The sequence below is a fragment of the Rutilus rutilus genome (genome assembly GCF_951802725.1).
Source record: "Rutilus rutilus genome assembly, chromosome: 2".
Classification (NCBI taxonomy): Eukaryota; Metazoa; Chordata; class Actinopteri; order Cypriniformes; family Leuciscidae; genus Rutilus; species Rutilus rutilus.
Window position 1 is genome coordinate 59837329 of NC_140210.1, and position 22587 is coordinate 59859915.

Below are 22587 nucleotides of genomic sequence, written 5' to 3' on the forward strand. Positions count from 1 at the left end.
TATATTATAAGTGTTCTAAAGCCACTCCATAGTTTAATGTGATAAAGTGATTTAATGATTAATATTGAAGTCGTTAAACTCAAGTAAGTGCTTCCCTCCGCTGCGGCTGTCAGTCATTCTCCATCCAGCACTCAAACAGCGCGCCGCGTTCGGTTACGGCAGTCAACATGATGAAACTCTCTCCAAGATGAGTCAATGTTACTATTGTTATACTTGATCTGTAGAGAAAGGTCTATGGTTTTGCTTAAAATGACTTTATCTTTCTGGAGTTTATTGCTGTTCATGTAACTTTCTCCCGGTGTCTTTTAGATCACCACACTGGAGTAGAGAGCGCTATACTTGTTCTTCACGCGCACAGTAACTGACATGTTTAAACTGTTAAAAAGAAAAGGCTCAATAAACTATTGCATTCATATAATACCGGAACTACGCATCAAATCTCTTCCCTTTTTGCTTTGAGGTTTTCAATGTGAAGCGCTGTGACTCCATGTTGCTTCAAGCGCATCATTCTGCACACGGGATACGCATAAGCGCTTTGTGCCGCTCTGTATTGGAGCCTTTCATATTATAATACTTTTGGGCAATGAAAGATTATTAATAGCCTTTCTTGTTCTGTCCTATCTGTAATATGTTGCTGCCTCATTAAACAGCTGCGCTAAACATATAAAAGAAATGTCTTTTCATTTTACAGTATATATTACAGCAATACAAAAAGCAGTGAGTAACATTTAACAGATTTAGTGCTACACTTATTCACTTTTTTGTTCTCCATCTCCACTAAATAATGTTTTTCACTAAATGTTTAGATTTTATACAATTATTGTAACTTTTGCTGTTGAATTTAACTAATCTAAATATGATGGGTCAATATGGGTTGTGTCAATTTAAAAAAGAAAAAAAGGTTGCTCTTAAAGTGTGAAAACCACTGCCCTAGAGGATCACAGTTTATCTTCAATCCTAATTAAACACACCTGATACAGCTAATCAGGAGCTGAGTTTGGCACCCCCGATTTGAACTGTTAATAATCCATAAATCTGAATAAAGATTTTCCAACCTCATTCTGACCCTCTTTCTGAAATGATCCGTGTTCAAGCGGCGGCTCTCAGTAAACACCAGTGATGTAATTTGCTAATGTCACTGCATAGGAAAAAGTATCAATGCCCCCCCTGTGTTTTTGAAAACACCCGTATAAAACGGCCATTTATAGACAGAATTATTAAACTGCTTACGTTTTTTTTAATCAAAATACTTTTGCTTTGAGATCAAGCTGCTGTCAGATCCAGTACAGTTGCTGCTTTATCTTTGCACAAGTTTCTTTGCAAACTCTCTCTGAAAAAAACAACATTTGTTGATGCGAATGTATTTGCCCATGTGACGTCACAAAACCCACAATATTCTAACAAGCCGTTTTTGGAGCTTGGTTGAACACAATTTTATTTATTTATTATTTTATTTTTTTTTATGACGTTTTAAGCTGTGAAACTTGCTGGATGTTTCAATGGTACAAAGACCTCTTATGTCAAAAGAATTTAGTAATTTGAATACAAAATTAAATGTTAAAAAAGAGCAAGCGCTTGTGGAAAGGAGAAAGCGGTGTGAACTGTGCTCTCCATGATGACGAGGAAGTATCAGCAAAGAATTAATTGATTTCTAGCCCTTGCATTAGCTTTACTACTAGATATATTTATGGAGATGAGAAATAAAAAGCCGTCATGATGTCATTAATATCAGTCCGTCAGAAAAGCAGTTCTAGGCTTATTCTTGGCTGGATAACTCCTAAGGGCTTAAAAAGCCCTCTTAAAATTAAATATGAATGCAGTTTTGGATTAAATAAAAGTACAGTCAAGTCAAATAAAACACGTTTTATCTCCTGTATAGTTTGGTAACACTAGTCAAGTCAAGTATATTTGTATAGCGCTTTTCACAATACAGATTGTATCAAAGCAGCTTCACAGTATTAAATTAAAATAATACAACAAGGTTTGTTTCTAGTGGAATTTATTGATTGATAAAATCAAATTAAATATCCCCAGAATATCCCCAACTGAGCAAGCCAAGGGCAACAGTGGCAAGGAACCGAAAAACTCCATCAGGTGACCTAATGGTGTCCTAAAACTCCATCAGGTGACCCAATGGAGAAAAAAAACCTTGGGAGAACCCAGGCTCAGTCGGGGGCCAGTTCTCCTCTGGCTTTTATTAAGTAGAGGCCGGATTGTAATTTGAACTGTAAGATTAAAAATATTATATGAATGCCTGGCTGAAGAGATGCGACTTTAATCTAGTTTTAAACTGGGAGAGCGAGTCTGAGCAACGAACAGTATCAGGAAGGCTATTCCAGAGTTTTGGAGCTAAATGTGAAAATGCTCTCCCTCCTTTGGTGGATCTGGATATCCTAGGTATGACCAAAAGCCTTGAATTAAGTGATCTTAAAGAGCGCGATGGATTATAGGGCGATAGAAGATCCGTTAAATAGACTGGAGCTAAGCCGTTTAGGGCTTTATAAGTCAGTAGCAATACCTTGTAATTAATACGGGACTTTATAGGTAACCAATGCAGTGATGATAAAATCGGTGTTATATGATCATATTTTCTTGATCTAGTAAGAACTCTAGCGGCTACAATACACTACAATAAGATACCATTCATTAACATTTCTTAATGCGTTATCTAACATCAACACATTGAGTGAACAATATATTTTTACAACATTAATTAATGTTTGTGAATGTTATTTAATACAAACACTTGATTGGTCATGTTTGTTCACTTCATTCATAATGTATTTTTAAATTAACCCCGAGGAGAATAATTGCGACAGTATATAACTATTGTTTATTGTTAGGTCATTTTATCTAATGTTATCTAACAAATATAATCTTATTGTAAAGTGTTTTTAATTCTACAGTTTCCATATTTGTAACCGTGATATACACTTTAATATATGTAAATTTAATCTAAATTAAGCTTTGGTACCGAAATTGGTACAGAGAACCGTGGATTTTCACTGGTATTGGTACCGAATACTGAAATGTTGGTACCGTGACAACACTAGTCCCCAATTAAGCAAGCCAAACGCCAATGGCAACAAAGGTGAAAAAAGGCGACACTGTGGCAAGAAACCAAAACTCCATCAGGGCCGAATGGAGAAGAAAACCTTGGGAGAAACCAGGCTCAGTCGGGGGGCCAGTTCTCCTCCAGCCAGCGAACGAACAGTGTATGATTATGATCCAGGCAGCATTATAGGTCAGAAGTCAGATGGAACTGGATATTATTCTGATTGTTCCAGTCTAATCTGAGATAAGATTATCTATGAGAGATAATTTACAGTCTGCCGTTCATAATGTCGGTGTGTGTGCGTGTGTGTGTGTGTGTGTGTGTGTGTGTGTGTGTGTGTGTGTGTGTGTGTGTGTGTGTGTGTGTGTGTGTGTGTGTGTGTGTGTGTCTGTAGGTTGTCTGGCTGTATGGTGACAGAGGAAGGCTGTGGTTATGTGTCTTCAGCTCTGAGTTCAAACCCCTCACACCTGAGAGAGCTGGACCTGACGAACAATGACCTGCAGGATTCAGGAGTGAAGATTATTTCTGAAGGACTGAAGAGCCCACACTGTCAGCTGCAGATACTGAGGTATTTAAGAATATATAAGAGATTTACCACACCAACACAGAAAAGAATACAAAGGGAAAAGGGAATCTAACCATTATAATATTTTTGGGGAGTGTCAGAAATTAACCCAGTTTTGGCAAGGGATTGAAGGAAATTTGAAAGCTGTTTTTGAGGTGACGATTCCTTGTAATTGTGAATGTTTACATCTGGCTAATATTTCTTTTGATGGGTGGAATAACATCGATAAGAAACTGATGTTAATTCTTCTGGCAGCCAGTAAAAAAGTAATTACAAAGAAATGGCTAAAACCAGAGCCACTTACAGTTGATGATTGGATTGACATATTACACTATATATATATATATATATATATATGTGTGTGTGTGACCCGTCACGGAAACCAGGGACACAAGTCGGCAGCACAACTTTCGAGCAAAATGAGAAAGAAGCGTTTTTTTTCAAAATTGGTGATTTTGTTTTTTTTGCAGAATCTGTTAGTTGAGATCACGAAGAAGCTTCTCCATGTTTGAGATAGCAGTATTGGTATATTTAAAAGCGTACATTTTGAGTTTGAAATCGGCTTGTTTTTCGGAGATTCTAGCACGCAGTAGGGGCGTGTCATTGTCGGTGTGTATTTCCATACTGAATAAGCCGGCGTGGCTACTTATTATGCAGCGCTCTGGCCGGCTCTATCTGATTTCAAAATTCAATGAAGATGGACGCCAATAACATTACGATGTCCAGCAATTGATTTAAATAGTAGGTTACATGGGGTTTAATTTGTCGTGTAATGAGATGTAGCCTAATGCAATGTTGTCAGTGCCAATACATAGATCCGCCGATGGAACTAACGTGTTTTGTAATGGTACAGTGGTAGATCTTTGGCCAGCCGTTTCAGAGGTTATGAGTTCGATTCCGCCCTCGTGTAGGTTTTTTATTCTCGTATAGTTTTTTTCTCTCATCAAAACGATTATGTTCATCAGTGGTTGTATATCAAGCAGGGAGAAGCAAACGTGTGAATTATTTTGTGATTTCAACAGAACGAATAGAGAGTTTCCACAACGGATTGAAGCGCGTGTCGAGTGAAGACAGTGCGGTGTGTGCGCGAGCCACACGAGAAAACACTGTATCTGATTCTGCGCCACTGATCACAGCGGCAACGAGCACTTTGATCACTTGATTTAAAAAAACACATTTCAGCGCTTTTTGTTTCATGTTGCACGAGTAGGCTACACCGAAGAAAATTCCTAGTCTGTGAAACCTTTCATTGGCAATGGCAATAAAATCTATTCTGATTCTGATTCATAGCCTACTCATACCATATACATATACATATACATACATATATATGTCACATAGCACATCCTGTTTTTGATTTGAACATTGTCTAGAGTTTATCTTATTTTTTATTCAGTGTACACAAAAGTTGCCTATACAGTTTTATCGGTAGATGCTAAGAGACATTTATTTATATATTACCTGTTTGCAACCTTTTTTTTTTCTTTGATGGCACATTTTCCTGACCTTTCTGCTCCCCCCTGTACTTTACAGCTTTACAGGGGGAGCTTTACAGGGGGTATGGCTTATCTAAATGAGATGTAAATGAGCCTCTATTGTCACTCCCAGCAGGAGAGAGAGGTGAGAACTGCACAATCTTCAGAGGCTGTTTTCTCCCCTTTGAGCTATTTTGAGTGTCTACCTTTAAATGGCCACAACTTCTCCAAATATTATCAGATTTCCATGTGTTACACATCGTTGGAAAGCTTGGAGACTACACTTTCAGAATATGAATAACTCAAAATGCCCCAGAACCGACTTGTGTCCCTACTTTCCGTGATCGGTCACATATATATGCGTGTGATGGAAAAGATTTCCTTTTCCTTGAGAGCCCAGATAGAATACATTTGTTCAATATGGTAAAAAATGATTGATTATATAAAACCAATTCGCACTGACATTTTTTGAAGCATAAATGGTCTGTAAGGTAATGTTTTTTTTTATAATTATAAGTAATAGCTCCCCTTGTTCTTGTGTAAAACACAAAACATCTGTATAAGCTTGAGTATTTCATTTCCATGACCATTGGTAGACATGATGGGTTATAATGCTGTCTCTGTATTGACGTATATGTTTTTGTTTTATTGTAAAGAAGCATTTCTGCCTTGATAAATGTATATATTTGTCCGCTGAAATTGAAAAAAGAACATATAAGAGATTATTTACAATGTGGGATTACAAATTTAAGAATATGTTTAACCTGTTAAGCTGCAACCCCACTTTTGAAAAATCCCCAGAAATGACATACCCAAACTGAAACAGATACAGTTCATGAACCCTTTGCATTAAAAGCACAAGTATGATCTCATTTGAAAGCTGACACCTGGCAGTTTATTGTAAATGTAGAATTAATTATTGTCATAATGACAAATTTTTTTATAAATAGCTTCAAAGTTTTGTAAAATTATTAGAAATTAATTTTTATGAAACATCCTCATGAAAATAAAATTGAAGTTGGCACTGGAGCAATCTAGAAATGCAGTACAGCTAAAGCCATATGTCTAAACATTCTATGTTTAAAATCTGAAGATAATAAGTCCAAAACTCTGTATTTAGTTAAATGTTTTTCAAGACCATGTCAAATGACTTTATTTTGATTTGACGCTAAAATGCTACTGATGTTTATTGTCATCTTCTAACCATCTATCCAGTATATTGTCTCTATTGTTTTGTGGTGCAAACGATCCCCATTCAGTCTCAGTCTCTCCTGCACACATTCACACCTCTCTCCAGCCTGGTTATGGCTCGAAATATGCATTTCTTTTGTCTGCATTATAGTTACTAACGACTGGCTATTCACAGGCTATTCATAGGGTTTCAGTCCCTAATTTCTTTTCTCAAAGTTTACCTCACATTTTAAACTGTATCAAATGCATTTCTTGAATAAAGACACATTTCAGGTAGCATTCAAAAAATAATAAAAGTATAACTTCTAGGTAGCAGGTGCACCTAGGGCTAGCTAGCATGTTAGCTTAGCACACCATCAATACACAACAATTTATGAGATTAAAACCATGTTTGTGCTCTAAACTTACTTTTTAACGCACGTTGAGTATTTTAAATAATCTTCTGTGATCTAATTTGGCTTCAGATAAAAAAAATCTGACAGAAAATATACTATTGGATAGTGTTCTGCACAATGATAGTCTATATAGATTAGCATTACATTATAAATATAATCTATTATTATGAAAATACCTGGCATGGCTTGAAAAACACAGGTAAGTTAACTCAAATATCAGTGCAATCATGTTTATTGTCTTCAAAACATCTGTATCTGCATGTTACAGCGCGATCTCTTGTTAGCTTTGTGTGTATCAGTGACGTCCTGGAATGTCACATGGTCATGGCTCTTCTTCATGTTCCATATATGGACTATTATTGTGCATGTAGCGCCCTCAGGCTATTGGTATGAATTAAAAAACACAGTATCGGAATACCAAATGCTCATAAAGATTACATCGACGCATTTGGGTATAAATTCAATAAATATTATTCCTGTCTATAGAAATATGATGTAAATCTATGAGAATCTATCAATATTTCTCCAAATCTGCACATTTTTGAGCTAAAGCCCTGAGGGACGTTGTTTTGTGTATCGCTGTCATGACGACAGCACGGAGTTTTTTATGAATGAAAGCGGCTGACGCGCATAATTCATATTAAAGGTATCGACTCATTTTTTCATTTCATAACTCCTGACACAAATTAAGACATAACTGTCACTATGAGTTTCTCAGAATACAATAGTGGTCAAATACTGAAACTTGAGTATTATATCTTTTTAATGATGTATAGTTTGTCAAGGTATAACATTAAATCTGATAGTAATTTTGAATTAAATAAATAAATAACGCTTCAGTGCGCGGGCGCACTGGCAACGGTTAACAGGTTAAGATCTGCTGATCCTACTTCCTTACATAACATCACATGAAAAACTAAGGTGAACTACACTGTATTGGGCATTCAAGGTGAACATGATGGCATCAATTTACTGATTAGAAGTCAGCTGTCTAAACATTGTAATAGTCAGGGGTTTTGTTAGTCTTGGATCTTCCAACTAAGAGTTGAACTGTGTGTGAATGTTTACCTAGTCTTAGTTCCCGTGACCATTTGTGTTTATACCATTTGGGGAAGTCAGTTGGGGGTAATTGCCTCTATTGTCTTTAGATGATGATGATTAGATTTAGTGATCATCTCTAAGGCTGTGTGTAAGGTCAGCACCTTTAAGGACAGCCCACTGAAATGCCTATAAGACAATATGTAAAGTTACATTAGTCAGACTAGTTGGAAGACCTGCAGCACGCTCAATAAAGAATAACTTCTACTTGAACGAGATCCCAAACGTCTCCTGGTTTTGCTTCGATGAAGGAATAAAAGTTTTCAACAACAGTCTGCCAGTCATGTGAGTTTTTGTTGATGATCTGACTGTGTGTGTCTGAAGATGGTCTGACTGTGTGTGTGTGTAGGTTGTCTGGCTGTATGGTGACAGAGGAAGGCTGTGGTTATGTGTCTTCAGCTCTGAGTTCAAACCCCTCACACCTGAGAGAGCTGGACCTGACGAACAATGACCTGCAGGATTCAGGAGTGAAGATTATTTCTGAAGGACTGAAGAGCCCACACTGTAAGCTGCAGATTCTGAGGTATTTAAGAATATATAAGAGATTATTTACAGTCTGCTGGTCATAATGTTGATGTGTGTCTGAAGATGGTCTGACTGTGTGTCTGTAGGTTGTCTGGCTGTATGGTGACAGAGGAAGGCTGTGGTTATGTGTGTTCAGCTCTGAGTTTAAACCCATCACACCTGAGAGAGCTGGACCTGAGCTACAATCACCCAGGAGTCAAGCTGCTCTCTGGCAAACTGAAGGATCCAAACTGCTCATTGCAGATACTCAAGTATGTGGGACAAGCAAGCCTCATTTACACTGCAGGTCCTGATGCCCAAATCTGATTTGTTGCCTATATGACCGTCCGTTTACACGTTCTTGCCCCATATCCGATTCATGTGTTTACATTTGACATACTATCTGAAACGTTGCGCATGCTTAAAGGGGGTTCTTGCACAGATGGACAAACATGAAATGTGCTTGATGCTAGCTTTGCAATATACCGTATTTTCCGGACTATAAGTCACACTTTTTTTAATAGTTTGGCTGGTCCTGTGACTTATAGTCAGGTGCGACTTGTATATCAAAATTAAGTCATACTGACTGACATGAACGAAGAGAAAACATTACCGTCTACAGCCGCGAGAGTACAGATGCTGCTTCTGTAGCCTAGCCCTGACAAAATTACTGAAAACAACTGAAAAACTGTTAACTGAAACATTAACCTAAAGACAACTGATAAAGACTGAACACAAACAAAATGCCCCCAAAAAGAAAAAAATCTCCATGTTTTCGGTGCTGATGCGATGGTGACGCGTTCATGTAACATGTAAGGGTGGCTCTGCCAATAAAGCTCCTAAAAGCTGTCACAAAGAACCGGCAAAAGTAATGATTATGAATATGTCAAATATAGCAAGGAGACATTTTAATTGTTTATTAATAAACAAGTGTTTTCTGTGTCAGTGTCGGCTGCAAAGATGAAGTTGACGATGCTGACTCGTGATCTTCGCTGTAGTGAAGGCGCCAGAGAGAAATACACATTTCATACAGATTACATAAGCAGAGAGCAGAGCAGTCTTATTTCTTTTTTTTTTAATTGTTCTGTTTAAAAGTAGACATTTCAAGCTTTCTGTATATGTCTCAGGTCTGTGAGGCAAGTAGGCCACCGTATACGCTGAGTTTCGGTTCATTTATGAGATGAGCTCCAGTTCACGTGCCGGTGCCTCCATGTCGGGATTATCTATTGTCTTCTTATTTATTAAATCCAGGCAATTGGTTGATGAAACAGATCAAAATTAAGATACAATTAATACAAAACGAAATTTAATTCAGCATACCATTGGCCAACATGTAATTTTGCTGTATTCAGCACAGACTCTGCTACAATAATATGTGAGCAAAATGGATGTACATGTTTGCATTTTATAGAAAAAAATATTATGCCTGGTTAGTACGTTTTGGGAAAAACATTGTCACTGCAATAAGGCCATTTAACACACACTGAATAGTTGTCCATAAGACTTTTGAATGACTATTCTTGTAGGCTAGAATTTTTTCTACAAAATGATGTGGAAATCATTCTGATCACTCTTTCACAAACAGCAATATAATGATTTTAATTTTGCATGTCAGTGTTTGTGTCAGCACTGCTGTATGCGTGGGCCATGAATATTAATGTGATTCACACCAGGGGTGTGACTAAAGACACTCCCCCAATGGCTAATGGCCCATCAAGGTGCTGTGAGGCAGCCTGAACAAAGAATGAGGAACTGATGAATGATTCACTGATGAATAATTACAAAAAGAACAGCATTTATTCAAAATAGAAATCTTTCCCAACAATGGAGAAGAAAGAAAGAAAAAGAGACCAAACTTTTTTTTTTGTATAAAAAATAAATAAAAATTATTCAAAGAATCCTGAAAAAAACTATGACAGGTTATAAAAAAATATATTAAACAGCACAACGGTTTCCAACATTGATTTAAAAAAATAAAATACCTGTGTGTGCTTTGCATGCCACCATTCTTTCATCCACAGATAAGTTTCTTTTAGGATGATAGATGGCTTTACAAGCATGACGAATAGTGTCCATGAGAGGTTTGAGCCTGAAAAGACGGTCATGTTCAGCTGTGCCCCTCTTTCTGTCATTATCCATATCTGCATCTGGGTGACTCGTGCACATTCCATGAAATGGTGCGGTATCTGTCCCGGGACATAACTGTAGCTGGAAAGGGTATGGAGAAAACACTGCTTTGCCGCCAGTAGTCCCTGATGGAGCTCACCTTCACCATGGCCATGTAGAACAGCAGCCCAATGTAGCGGTACATCTCACTGATGCTGACATCTGTCAAGGACTCTTCAGGACAGGTGCTTGGACATGTTCATTGTCACATCTGTAAAAAAACTAAACAAAAAAAACATGTGAGCATGCTGATAACACAATTAAAGAAATCACAATGTTGATTGATGATTGAGGACGGAGAAATATCTATTGATGGGCCATAGACCGCGTCACCGCGAGTGTCTGTTGATGGGCCATAAAGACCGCACGCATTTAGTGACGCACGCAATGATGGATCGTTCGCGAACGACACATCACTACATTTCAAACATTTACACCTGTATTCACAAACATCTGTGCATAACATTGTTGAAGCATGATAAACAGTGTCATAGGCTGACCAAAACCGAACATTTATATAAAAATATAATGTATTTAGACAGTATCACATATTTTACCAGAGGCTGAAATATATTTGCACTAAATCACATTATATAACCTAAGCAGATATTCGCAAACAAGCTACATTACACATAAGGCAGTATTTTAGCATGATAATCAGTGTCATAAGCTAATCAAAACTGAGTGAAATATATTTCATATACAAATATGTTTAAAGAGTAATATCATATTTAAAAAAGTTTACACTTAGCATATACACGAATGTTAGGGATTTAGTAAGGCAATCGTTCTTGTAAGATGTCAAAAGCTTGCCAAAACTAGGCAAAATATAGTCCTCATCCTCGATACGCGATGAACTATCAGTGAATCTGATAACGAAACTTTGTGTTTTCAAGGCAATGATCGGGGGGCGTTTGCGATGCATACATCACATAAACTATTTACCATGTGAATAGCGCCGGGGGCGGGGCGGCCTCAGCTCATTAAAGAGATAATGAAGGGAGAACGAAAAAACGGTACATCTCCTTGCTTTCAAACGGATTACATAAGATGGGAATATTTGTTTTTTATATAAATTACTTCATTTAAAAGAAGAGAATCCAGGCTTCATAAAGACATATCTCACGTGTCTGTGTGAGAAGTATTCGCTGAGTTAGTTCATTTTCGGACGCGTTTCAGAATGGACTTCACTGGCAGAGAGAAGGCAGAACTCACATCATGTTTATTTTTCTTTATTTGGCGAAAAGCACAACACTTTGTTTTTATTGTGAGTATACACAAAAATACACACTTAACAGGATCGATTGATGTATAACACAAGTATGTAAGATCAAAATCAACAGAGTATTTTGAGTCTCTTTTGCACTGATAAGAACAGAAACGAGCCTATCGCTCGACCTCAGGGGGTTAACACACATATTTCAGGGTTTTATAATCACTGGGTCCCGAATGTGAGGTGGGCTAGTTAGGGGGACTCAGAGAACATTTGGATTTCTCTGATCTACTTGTGTGCATTTTAAGATTGGAAAAAAATTGGATGATTATATTAATTCTCAACATGTACACATTCATTATCTAACATGATGAAAGCGGCTTTCATTTTTCTTATCACTTCACGATGACATTAAACCCATTATTACATGCGTCACTAGGCCTGTTTTCAGTTCAAACTGGCGAAATTAGACAAAAGTTTATTAGTTTGCCTGATTATTTGTGTCATTCGATTAACATTTATGACCTAAAAAACTGTCAAGTATAAAATGCAAACGTGCAAACAAAGTTTTCCAAAATCTCCACTCACACACACACACACACACTCTTGTGTTCATAAGGAGGATGATAGACACACACACACACACACACACACACACTCTTGTGTTCATAAGGAGGATGATAGACACACACACACACACACACACACACTCTTGCATTCATAAGGAGGATGATAGACACACTCACTCACACACACACACACACACACACACACACACACACACACACACACTCTTGCATTCATAAGGAGGATGATAGACACACTCACACACACACACACACACACACACACTCTTGTGTTCATAAGGAGGATGATAGACACACTCACACACACACACACACACACACACACACTCTTGTGTTCATAAGGAGGATGATAGACACACACACACACACACACTCTTGCGTTCATAAGGAGGATGATAGACACACACACACACACACACTCTTGCGTTCATAAGGAGGATGATAGACACACACACACACACACACACACACACTCTTGCGTTCATAAGGAGGATGATAGACACACACACACACACACACACTCTTGCGTTCATAAGGAGGATGATAGACACACACACACACACACACACTCTTGTATTCATAAGGAGGATGATAGACACACACACACACACACACACACACACACTCTTGCGTTCATAAGGAGGATGATAGACACACACACACACACACTCTTGCATTCATAAGGAGGATGATAGACACATACACACACACACACTCTTGCGTTCATAAGGAGGATGATAGACACACACACACACACACACTCTTGCATTCATAAGGAGGATGATAGACACACACACACACACACACACACACACTCTTGCGTTCATAAGGAGGATGATAGACACACACACACACACACTCTTGCGTTCATAAGGAGGATGATAGACACACACACACACACACACACACACACACACACACACACTCTAGCGTTCATAAGGAGGATGATAGACACACTCACACACACACACACACACACACACACACACACACACACACACTCTAGCGTTCATAAGGAGGATGATAGACACACACACACACACACACACACACACACACACACACACTCCAGCGTTCATAAGGAGGATGATAGACACACTCACACACACACACACACACACACACACTCACACACACTTTCTTATGTTTCCTCTAGAAATGAATGTGAATCATGTGTGTGTTTTATAGTGTGGATCATTGTGGAGAGTTCAGAATGACAGCAGGATTACACAAATGTAGGTCTACACACACACACACACACACACACACACACACACACACACAATCATTTAGTGATTTATTGTTGATTTGTGTCATTTAGTGAAATGTTTCTCTTCTTGTGTTCAGATGCCTGTGATCTCACACTGGATCCAAACACAGCACACACTCGACTCATTCTGTCTGATGAGAACAGGACAGTGACGTGTGTGTCTGAGTATCAGCCGTATCCTGATCATCCAGAGAGATTTGATGATGATCTTCAGGTTCTGTGTGGAGAGAGTCTGACTGGACGCTGTTACTGGGAGGCTGAATGGAGCAGATATGCTGATATATCAGTGTCATATAAAGGAATCAGCAGGAAAGGAGGGAGAGACTGTGAGTTTGGATCCAATGACAAATCCTGGAGTCTGCTCTGCTATAATAACAGATTCTCTGTCTGTCACAATAAGAAAGTCACTGATATTCCTGTCGTCTCTTCATCCTCTAAGAGAGCAGGAGTGTATGTGGACGTGTCGGCCGGCACTCTGTCCTTCTACAGTGTCTCTGACACACACACACTCACACACTTACACACACTCAACACCACATTCACTGAACCCCTCTATGCTGGATTTAGACTTTATTATAACTCCTCAGTGTCTCTGTGTGACATTAAACAGCGTCCTGAGAGAAACAACAGTGATACACACACAACCGGGTGAGTGAAATATACTGTGTCTTAGTGAAGGATTTCTCCAGACTGAATAATAGTTCAATCCTCTGTTCTTCATACATCACTAAACACTAGAGATGCACCATATTGGGTTTGTGCTGATACTCCATATGCTGATATTTCTCAACATGTTTTGGCCAGTACCAATAAATACATATTTTCCTTTGTTTTGAAGCAACACAGAGTCTCTCCTGTGCAGAGACTATAAACACATTATTCTTCATTTTAGTTAGTTTAGAGCTAAATCTATTTCTCCTTCAGTTTCAGAGTTGTGAGGTCTCTGTGAATAGGGCTTAAGACTGATTTACTGGTATTTCTCTAAAGCTCCTGATCACACACGATCTCTAAACTGTAATTTGCTATTAATTGTCTGTAATTTTCTAGCTGTAGTGTGATCTTCTTTTCTATTAATATTCCTGCAGACGAGGAATAAGACAGAAATAGTCAAATTCACTCAGTATTACTTGATCTATTCCAGCACTCCCTCAGTTACAATCAAGCACAATTAACTGTAGACAGTTGTGTTGTAAGCAGTAAAACAGTCCAGTTCTTTATAGTCAAACTCATTTATTATGTTTGATAATGAACATTTCTGTCCACCCCAGACTGCTGATGGTCTTTATCTGTCCACCTCTGTGAAAATATCCACAGTTAAAAACACTGATTTATAGAAGACTGGACACATTATTCAGCTTGAGCTTATTGATGGAGAATATAGAGTTCATGTTGGCTAGTTAAACATAAACATAACTGGACAATTATGTGTGAATTAAACTCTCATTATAGTATATATGTGTTTGTTATATTAGATTGTGTGTTATTAGTGAGTGACATCACAGGTGTCAGTCACAGCATTATATACTAGCTTTATATTTTCTCTCTGTCAAACTGCCTGTCAAATAGTTTTTATAGTAAACTGTTTGTATGTTGTTGGTTTTGAATTGTTGGTAATACTTTACAATAAGGTCCCATTAGCTAACATTCGTTAATGCATTAACTGTATTTGTTAACGTTAGTTAGTCAACTGTTCATTGTTAGTTCATGTTAGATTAGATTAGATTAGATTAGATTCAACTTTATTGTCATTACACAAGTACAGGTACAAGGCAACGAAATGCAGTTTAGGTCTAACCAGAAGTGCAATAGCAGCAAGTGCAGGATATACAGTGGTTCATAAGTGCAGAACATGGATATGTACTGAATAAATATAGAGTTGAATACTATTATAAACAAAAATTTACAGATAGATTGTCCTATGAATATAATATACAGATAACTATTACTGTGAACAGAGTTTACAGCTAGATATGTACTGAATATAATAATATACAGATGGCTATTACTATAAACAGAATGTTTACAGATAGATATGTACTGAATATAATATACAGATGGCTGTTACTATAAACATAATTTTACAGATAGATATGTACTATGAATATATATACAGATGGCTGTTACTATAAACAGAATGTGAGCATAATATACAGATGGATATTACTATAAACAGAATGTTAGTTCAGGTCCATTAAATAATATTGACAGATACAACTTTTGATTTTAATAATGTATTAATAAACATTGAAAATAGCATTAACTGAGATGAATAAAAGCAGCTGACTCTTTGCTTCTGCCTTCTTCTGGTTCTTCACAGGTTCTCTCAGCCCAAACCTTCTGGGCTCGATATTCACCCGCTGCTGAACTGTCAGTCTTGTGTCCATATAGCTGATTCTGATCAGTGGCTTCAGATTGAGCCGTCGGCCTGTACAGATGAAGGAGGGTCAAAGTTCAGGGTCAGCACTGACCCAGGCCGTTACGAGTGTGTCAGGACCAGAATGCGATGGGTCTGTGACTGTGTCGTCACCCTTCAGTACCGTACCGTAGACGGACTCTTCCTCAACGCAGAGCTGGAGAGGCTGCAGTGCAACCGGATCGGTCCAGTGATTGACGTGACGGTGATCTCAGGGAAACTGGAGGAAGTTCATCTGCCCCATTACGCCTGTTTAGGAGAGTCTGACCCCTCTCTCAAAGATGCTGTGAAAGTCCTCACCGTAAAAGACGAGGGAATAACCACAGAACCTGTGCAGTTGACCCGATTCCATGCTAAGATTGTCCAACCATCCTTCTCTATTACAACATTAATAAGTTGGATAATGGGATGGGATGAACACTGCGATCTTCTTCTTTACATGCGTTCTAAAGATCCTCTCATTTTACATCTCTACTTATTTCCATTTGATGATCGTGCAAAAGAAAAGGTTAAGAAAGAAAAGTCATATGACCCAATTGATTATCCCAGACCTGACAGGCCATTTCGGATGAACACACCACACACTCTTAAGCTTGATGTTCCTGGTGCCTCTATCCTTCCCAAAGAAGGGATCACATTCACAAGAAAAACTCCCCCAAACTTCTTCAGGGTCAAGACTCGTCTGGAGAATGATCTTCAAATTACTCTTATCAGAGAAGAGGATAAGGAGGAGGTCTGGACTACAAAAATTGAGAAAGAAGAACTTGATCTGATTCGTCCTAAGAGAGACGAGCCGTGTCTGAATAGTGAGGCAGATAAAGCAAGATATTTTGATAACCATTGGCCAGATCTCATTCAGGGGGTTACAAATGTCAAGATCATTGCAGATAAACTGTGTCAGCAGAAACTAATTCATAAGGAACAATATTCAGAAATCACACAGAGTTTAACCAGTCAGGAGAGCATGAGAAAGATCTGTGACATTATACGCAAACACAGAGATCCTGTGAAAGCTGAATTCATCTCAGTTCTTCAGAAAGAGAAGCTTTACCACTTTTGAACATTGGTCTGATTCTTGATATGATATGGGTTTATCAGAACTTATCAAAATATACTCCTTTCTAAATATTCATTCATAGTAACATTACAAATAAATTAAAGTTTTTGCTTTGCTCTTTTTGCGCTTTACATTGTAAATGTTCTACAGGGAAATAAATGTAAGTTTTTGCACATCTAAGTAAATGTTCTACACAGGGAAGGTAAAACGAGTTCAATGTTAAAGTAAATGTATACCAGCATTTATATTTATGTTTGTCTAACTGTATTTCATACTTGTTGGTGGATTGCTGATGTACATTTTTATAGATTAGCCATAAACTATCAAATGTTGTAGTTTACTAAAAAGTATAGAGTCCATCTCTTTTTTTTTCATATGATTATATGAAAGCTTTAAGAGAAGCTTTACCACTCTTGAACGTTGGTGTCAGGGTCCTGTCCTGAGAGTCTTGTCTGTTTTCTCTCTGTTCAATGTCTCCTTGTTTGTCTTGTGTCTGATCATATGGCTTTGTCTTTATTTGTGTTTGCCATGTACTCCTCTAGTCCAGGCTCCTTGTTTAGTCCTTGTCTAGTCCTCGTTGACTAGACAAGGTTGTGTTTTAGACTGGTTGTGTTCACCTGATTCTTGGGTGCTCTACTCTATGAGTGTGCGATATTGACAAAAAATTACATCTCAATATTTTCTTGGATTTATCTCCATAACCATTATTAGACAATATTTTGCTGAGTGTGTTTATTGTGTTGGTACTATGGCAGGTTTAGGATTGCCGTGGACAGCCGACTCCTAAAGTTTTTGATGTTCTTCATACTCTGTGTGCTGGTCAGTTCACTGCAGTGTCAGAAATAACTTTTTCCAATATGTTTCAATTGATGTTTACCTAATATGGGCATTTTTACCTTTATAAAGCCATTTTTTAAACCTATTTATATGCATGCATCATGTTTTGTCAATTTCATAAATTTAATCAAATTCATTTATAAAAAGAAGACACATCTGGGCTGTTACCAATCAAATGAAATCAGTATCAACAAAAGTCATCTTTGCAATATTGAATATTGATATTTAAAATTATTTAAAACAAGAAAAGATACTTTAAATGTGAAATTGAAACCACCAGTAGGTGGCAGCAAGGCACTGTTAATGAGCGAATCATTAAGATTCAACCGATTCATTCAAACGGCTGATTCTTCAAGGAAATAAGCATTTGACTATCTTAATTTATCCTAGTCAACTGATCCGCTCAAACGGCTGATTCACTCAGTAAGATAACACTGCCATGTGTGGCTTTGTTTTGAACTATTTTCATTGGTGAAATAGAGCAAAATCAGGCAATATGGTGTCTAAAATGTAAGTCACTTAATATTAACTTCTTGTTTATTAAACTTGTATAAAATCAATATCACATTTGTTATCATGCTGATATTTGGAGAAAAACTGCACTCTTGTGATATTTACTACTAAATGATATAAATAAACACCAAATCACGCATTGAAAGTGTGCACTCTAAATGCGCACCCGCACTAGTCTAATCTACAAGACTACATCACGTAGAGTATGCATGCACTCTCTGGGTGTGTGTGACGGATATACTCGATAATGTCAAATCGCACATCGTTAAAACAACAATTACGATGTTATCGCAGACGATATAAATCACACACCCCTACTCTGCTCCCTTTATATTGTGCTCCTTTCCTCATGTCTTTGCTGGTTGGTGTGTGTGTGTGTGTGTGTGTGTGTGTCACAGTTCTTTTCAGTCAGTGCTTAATTTAGTTTTCCTTGTTTGATAATTTTCTTTTGATAATTCTATAGTTTTCCTTGTTCCTGTGTTTTCACTCTAGTCAAGTTTCAGTCTTTTGATCCAGTTCTTATATTGGATTCTCTCTAGATTTTTATATTGTTGCTATCTAGTTTTTAATTCTAATTTTCTCTAGTTCCCTGCAAGGTCGCAGTCTTGTTTAGTTTCTTTTGTTTGTATTTCCAGGATTTTCTAGGATTTTCTTTCTTTTAACTCTTTCTTTCTTTCTTTCTTTCTAAACTCTTAAAAACTTTATTACCTTTTGTTTTACTTCTTTGAGAATGAGACTTTTGTACCAGTCGCACTGAGACATTTCAAATGATACCAAACATGTGTAATACTGTATGATAATTATTCACATTAAACCATATAGATTCTTGGGTGAATTCAAGTAGGGATGGGTGAAGGGAATGATGTGTAAATTGGGAGGTGATCAACTCAAGTGTGATCGTGTCTCGCATGGGGATGGTAATATAGCAAGAGAGTTCAAATGTTAATTTCCTTTGTTTTCTCAGAGAGTAGCCCTCTCTTACAGTTCTTCTAATTTCTCCAGCCCAAACATATGCACACACATTTTGTTATGCTCTCGCCTACATGTAATTTAGTCCCACACTGTAACAAGTATCCTCAGATGTGTCAGTTGTTTACAGTTTTGTGCTGTATTTCATTTCTTTCCGTTTTGGTCGTTCTAATCTCACTAGTCAGCATTGTCCAACTATGTCATCAGCTTACAGTCTGCAAAGTGCTTCCTCAGAGATCTGCACCTGAGCTGCAATGACCTGCATGATTCCGTGGTGAAGTTGCTCTCTGATGGACTGAAGAGTCAGCTGGATTCAAACTGCCCTTCAAACTGTCAGCTGAATAAACTTAGGTATTTTACAGTTGTATAATTCAACAATATTTGACAACTAAGTAAATTTTAGCAGGATTACTGGCAGTAATCGTATAGTTGCAGTGATTATATAAACAAGAAACGTCTTGGGTCTTTGGATGAGTTTTGGTTTTGACTATAAAGGGAACACTCTCGGAATGACCAGAGTCTGAGCACGTGTAAACACACACCAATGTATTGGCAGACAGCAGTTCTTGATGTAACACGCGGAGCACCCGTGAGCGTAACAAAAGTGACAAATACCATGTCAACCTAAGCACATCCTATGTGACTTTATAGAGGCACTAATGTCAATTTTAGCAGAACATATTCTGGCCATAGGGAGCAGACAACCGCAGGGAGCATGCAGTTAGTAAAACTTCAGTAGTTAGTGAAAAGGTTACAGCGTCTCACGGTCACCCAGTTACCGAACAATGTACAGAGTTCACTAAGCTAGTCGCATCCAAAGCAGTATCTAAAGCCCTTGCACTCTTACAATTAACCTCGATTAAAGTGTGGATGCGTGTCTCTAGTTCTGATATCTTCTACATCAGCCTGACTCTCCCTGCATTTATCACATGTAAATCCTGTGCTGACAGAGAAGGCAATGCTATACATGTTACATGAAGTGCAAGTGACAATAACAGGAGAAGACATTACTCACCGTGTTTGTTGACTGATCCTACTCACCACAGTTTTTTGATTTGTAAAAGGCACGGGCGCGCGAGAGAGAAAAGACGGCAAGCACGGATGGCAGGTTAACGGGCTAGTGAGATACTAGCGTGTAGTGCAAGCAATAACGATTTAGATAAAAGCTAGCGATGTCAGATTAATGTGATAGGCAATATTAGACAATAACTAATATATGTTGATGAGTAAGTTAAATTTAGCAAATGAGAACAACTAGGAATGATATTAAATAGAGATTGTTACGTTACTAAATGGCCACGGTTACCTGCTGCTGAGTGCGGTTTATTTCTATCTGTTTTTAATTTCCTATACAGATCACGTGAGGTCCCGCCGGCTGTGATTGTGGGCGGGGCAACTGCTTTAAAGACGCCCAGTCTGGAGACCGTGGGCTCTCTCTCACTTCCCATCTGCTCCTGGTAGCAGGCGGAGCACAAGCTCCGACGCATGCTCGGCCTGCTGCTTCCTTTGTACTTGTTTAGAGCTTGGTTCAATGTTGGTTTCACAAGCACGATTCCGATATGGGATTATTGTTTGTTAGTTTATTGTATTTATTTTACAGCTGGTGGTAATTGGTGATGGGTTTTTGCATATTATTTAGTATAGATTAGTGGAGAGCAGGAGAAAGAGGACCCGGAAGACTCACACAAACTCTGTCTTTTGTTTTGAACGGGAGGCAGGCAAGTTTCATCCGCTTTGAAGAATAGTGTGGGTCAGGGTTTTCTTTTGTTTTTGTTATGTTTATTTTTGCCACCATGCTCTGCGTACGCTAAGGCGTATCACTTAATTAAAATAATTTATTTACACTGTCATCGAATCTCTGTGGTCTTTTATATGTTATGCCGATCCATAAATAATTTGATGGGTTCGTAACATATAAATGGGGGCTCGTTTAGCCGGGTTTTGAACCATATTTGTCTTTTTTTTTTTTTGACGTTTTTGAAGAAGTTCGATTTTCTCTTAGTGAAAATCTTTTTCTGTGGTGGTCGCACTGCGCGCTGTGAGTGCGCATTAGTTTGCTGTGATCGCCTTTTGTTAATTATGCCGTGGATTTTCGGTGACTTTTCGTTAGTGTATTTAATTTTTTTCGTTTAGGGTGGACCTATTCTTATTTAACGCAATGTTTAATTTAGATGCCTTTATTCTCGCTCCTTCACAGGAGGTTTTCTTAACTGCTACGCGTGATGACCTTGTTAGAATTGCTGGCCACTATAAACTTGAGGTGAGTGGTAACCCTTCCAAGGCTGAACTTCAGGATAGGCTTCTTGAAGGTTTGCGAGAACTTGGAGTATTTTTGAAAGTATCTCCGGATGCATCTACTTTGCCTGAGGGTAAGCGTTTTCCTATTGAACCTCCACCTTCACCTAGTAAAGCAGCACTAGAGTTAAAACGTTTACAGTTAAGAGAGAAGGAAATTGAATGGGAACGCGAAAAAACTAGATTAGAGGCTGATAGACAGACAGTACGAGAACGGGAGAAGAGAGAACATGAATTTAGATTGAAAGATCTTGAGTTTGCGCAAGCATTACGTATTAAAGAGCTCGAGCTGAAGGCTCGTGAGGCTGGTGTTTCTGTTAGGCAAGATCAATTTGACATAACTCGTAACATTCGCCTTGTTCCACCTTTTAATGAGAGCGAAGTTGATAAGTTTTTTGCACATTTCGAGCGCGTAGCAACAACATTTAAATGGCCCAAAGAAATTTGGACCATGACGTTACAGTGTGTTTTTACTGGGAAAGCGCAGGAAGCTTATTCCTCGTTAAATCTGGAAGACGCAGCAGATTACGAGAAAGTTAAACATGCTGTTTTGCGCATTTATGCTCTTGTGCCTGAGGCGTATCGACAGAAATTTCGCAATTATCATAAACCTGAAGCTCTTACACATGTCGAGTATGTTAGAGAAAAAGAAATGCTATTTGATCGCTGGCTTAGCTCGCAAGAAGTGACAACCTTTCAATCTCTTCGTGATTTGATTATTCTTGAAGATTTTAAAAACGGCCTTCCTCAAATAGTCGCTACCCATGTTAGTGAGCATCAGAATCTGACTCCGGCTCGTGCAGCTGTACTTGCGGATGAGTATGTACTCACACACAAGCGTGTTCCTTCTAATTTAAAATTTTCACAAAACGTTTCTAGTCATCCAAATGTGTCCAAGGTTTCTAGAGAAACCGTGCCTGTTTCTGGCCGCTCTTCAGACTGGCGTCCGTCGGGGTCTAACGTTACAGCTCCGACCTGCGCGTA

General features: G+C 38.2%; 1 protein-coding gene across 1 annotated transcript in view; it reads left to right on the forward strand.

The window, feature by feature from the left end:
- Positions 1 to 17911, forward strand: part of LOC311286239 (NACHT, LRR and PYD domains-containing protein 1 homolog) — an 88182-nt gene extending 70271 nt beyond the window's left edge. The window contains exons 2-7 of the mRNA XM_084402357.1: positions 3450 to 3623; positions 8129 to 8302; positions 8391 to 8555; positions 13438 to 13484; positions 13597 to 14167; positions 15837 to 17911. Coding sequence (XP_084258483.1) covers positions 3450 to 3623; positions 8129 to 8302; positions 8391 to 8555; positions 13438 to 13484; positions 13597 to 14167; positions 15837 to 16992 — 2287 coding nt within the window. The 3' untranslated portion in view covers positions 16993 to 17911. The remainder of the gene's footprint in view (positions 1 to 3449; positions 3624 to 8128; positions 8303 to 8390; positions 8556 to 13437; positions 13485 to 13596; positions 14168 to 15836) is intronic.
- The last annotated feature ends 4676 nt before the right edge of the window (positions 17912 to 22587 follow it).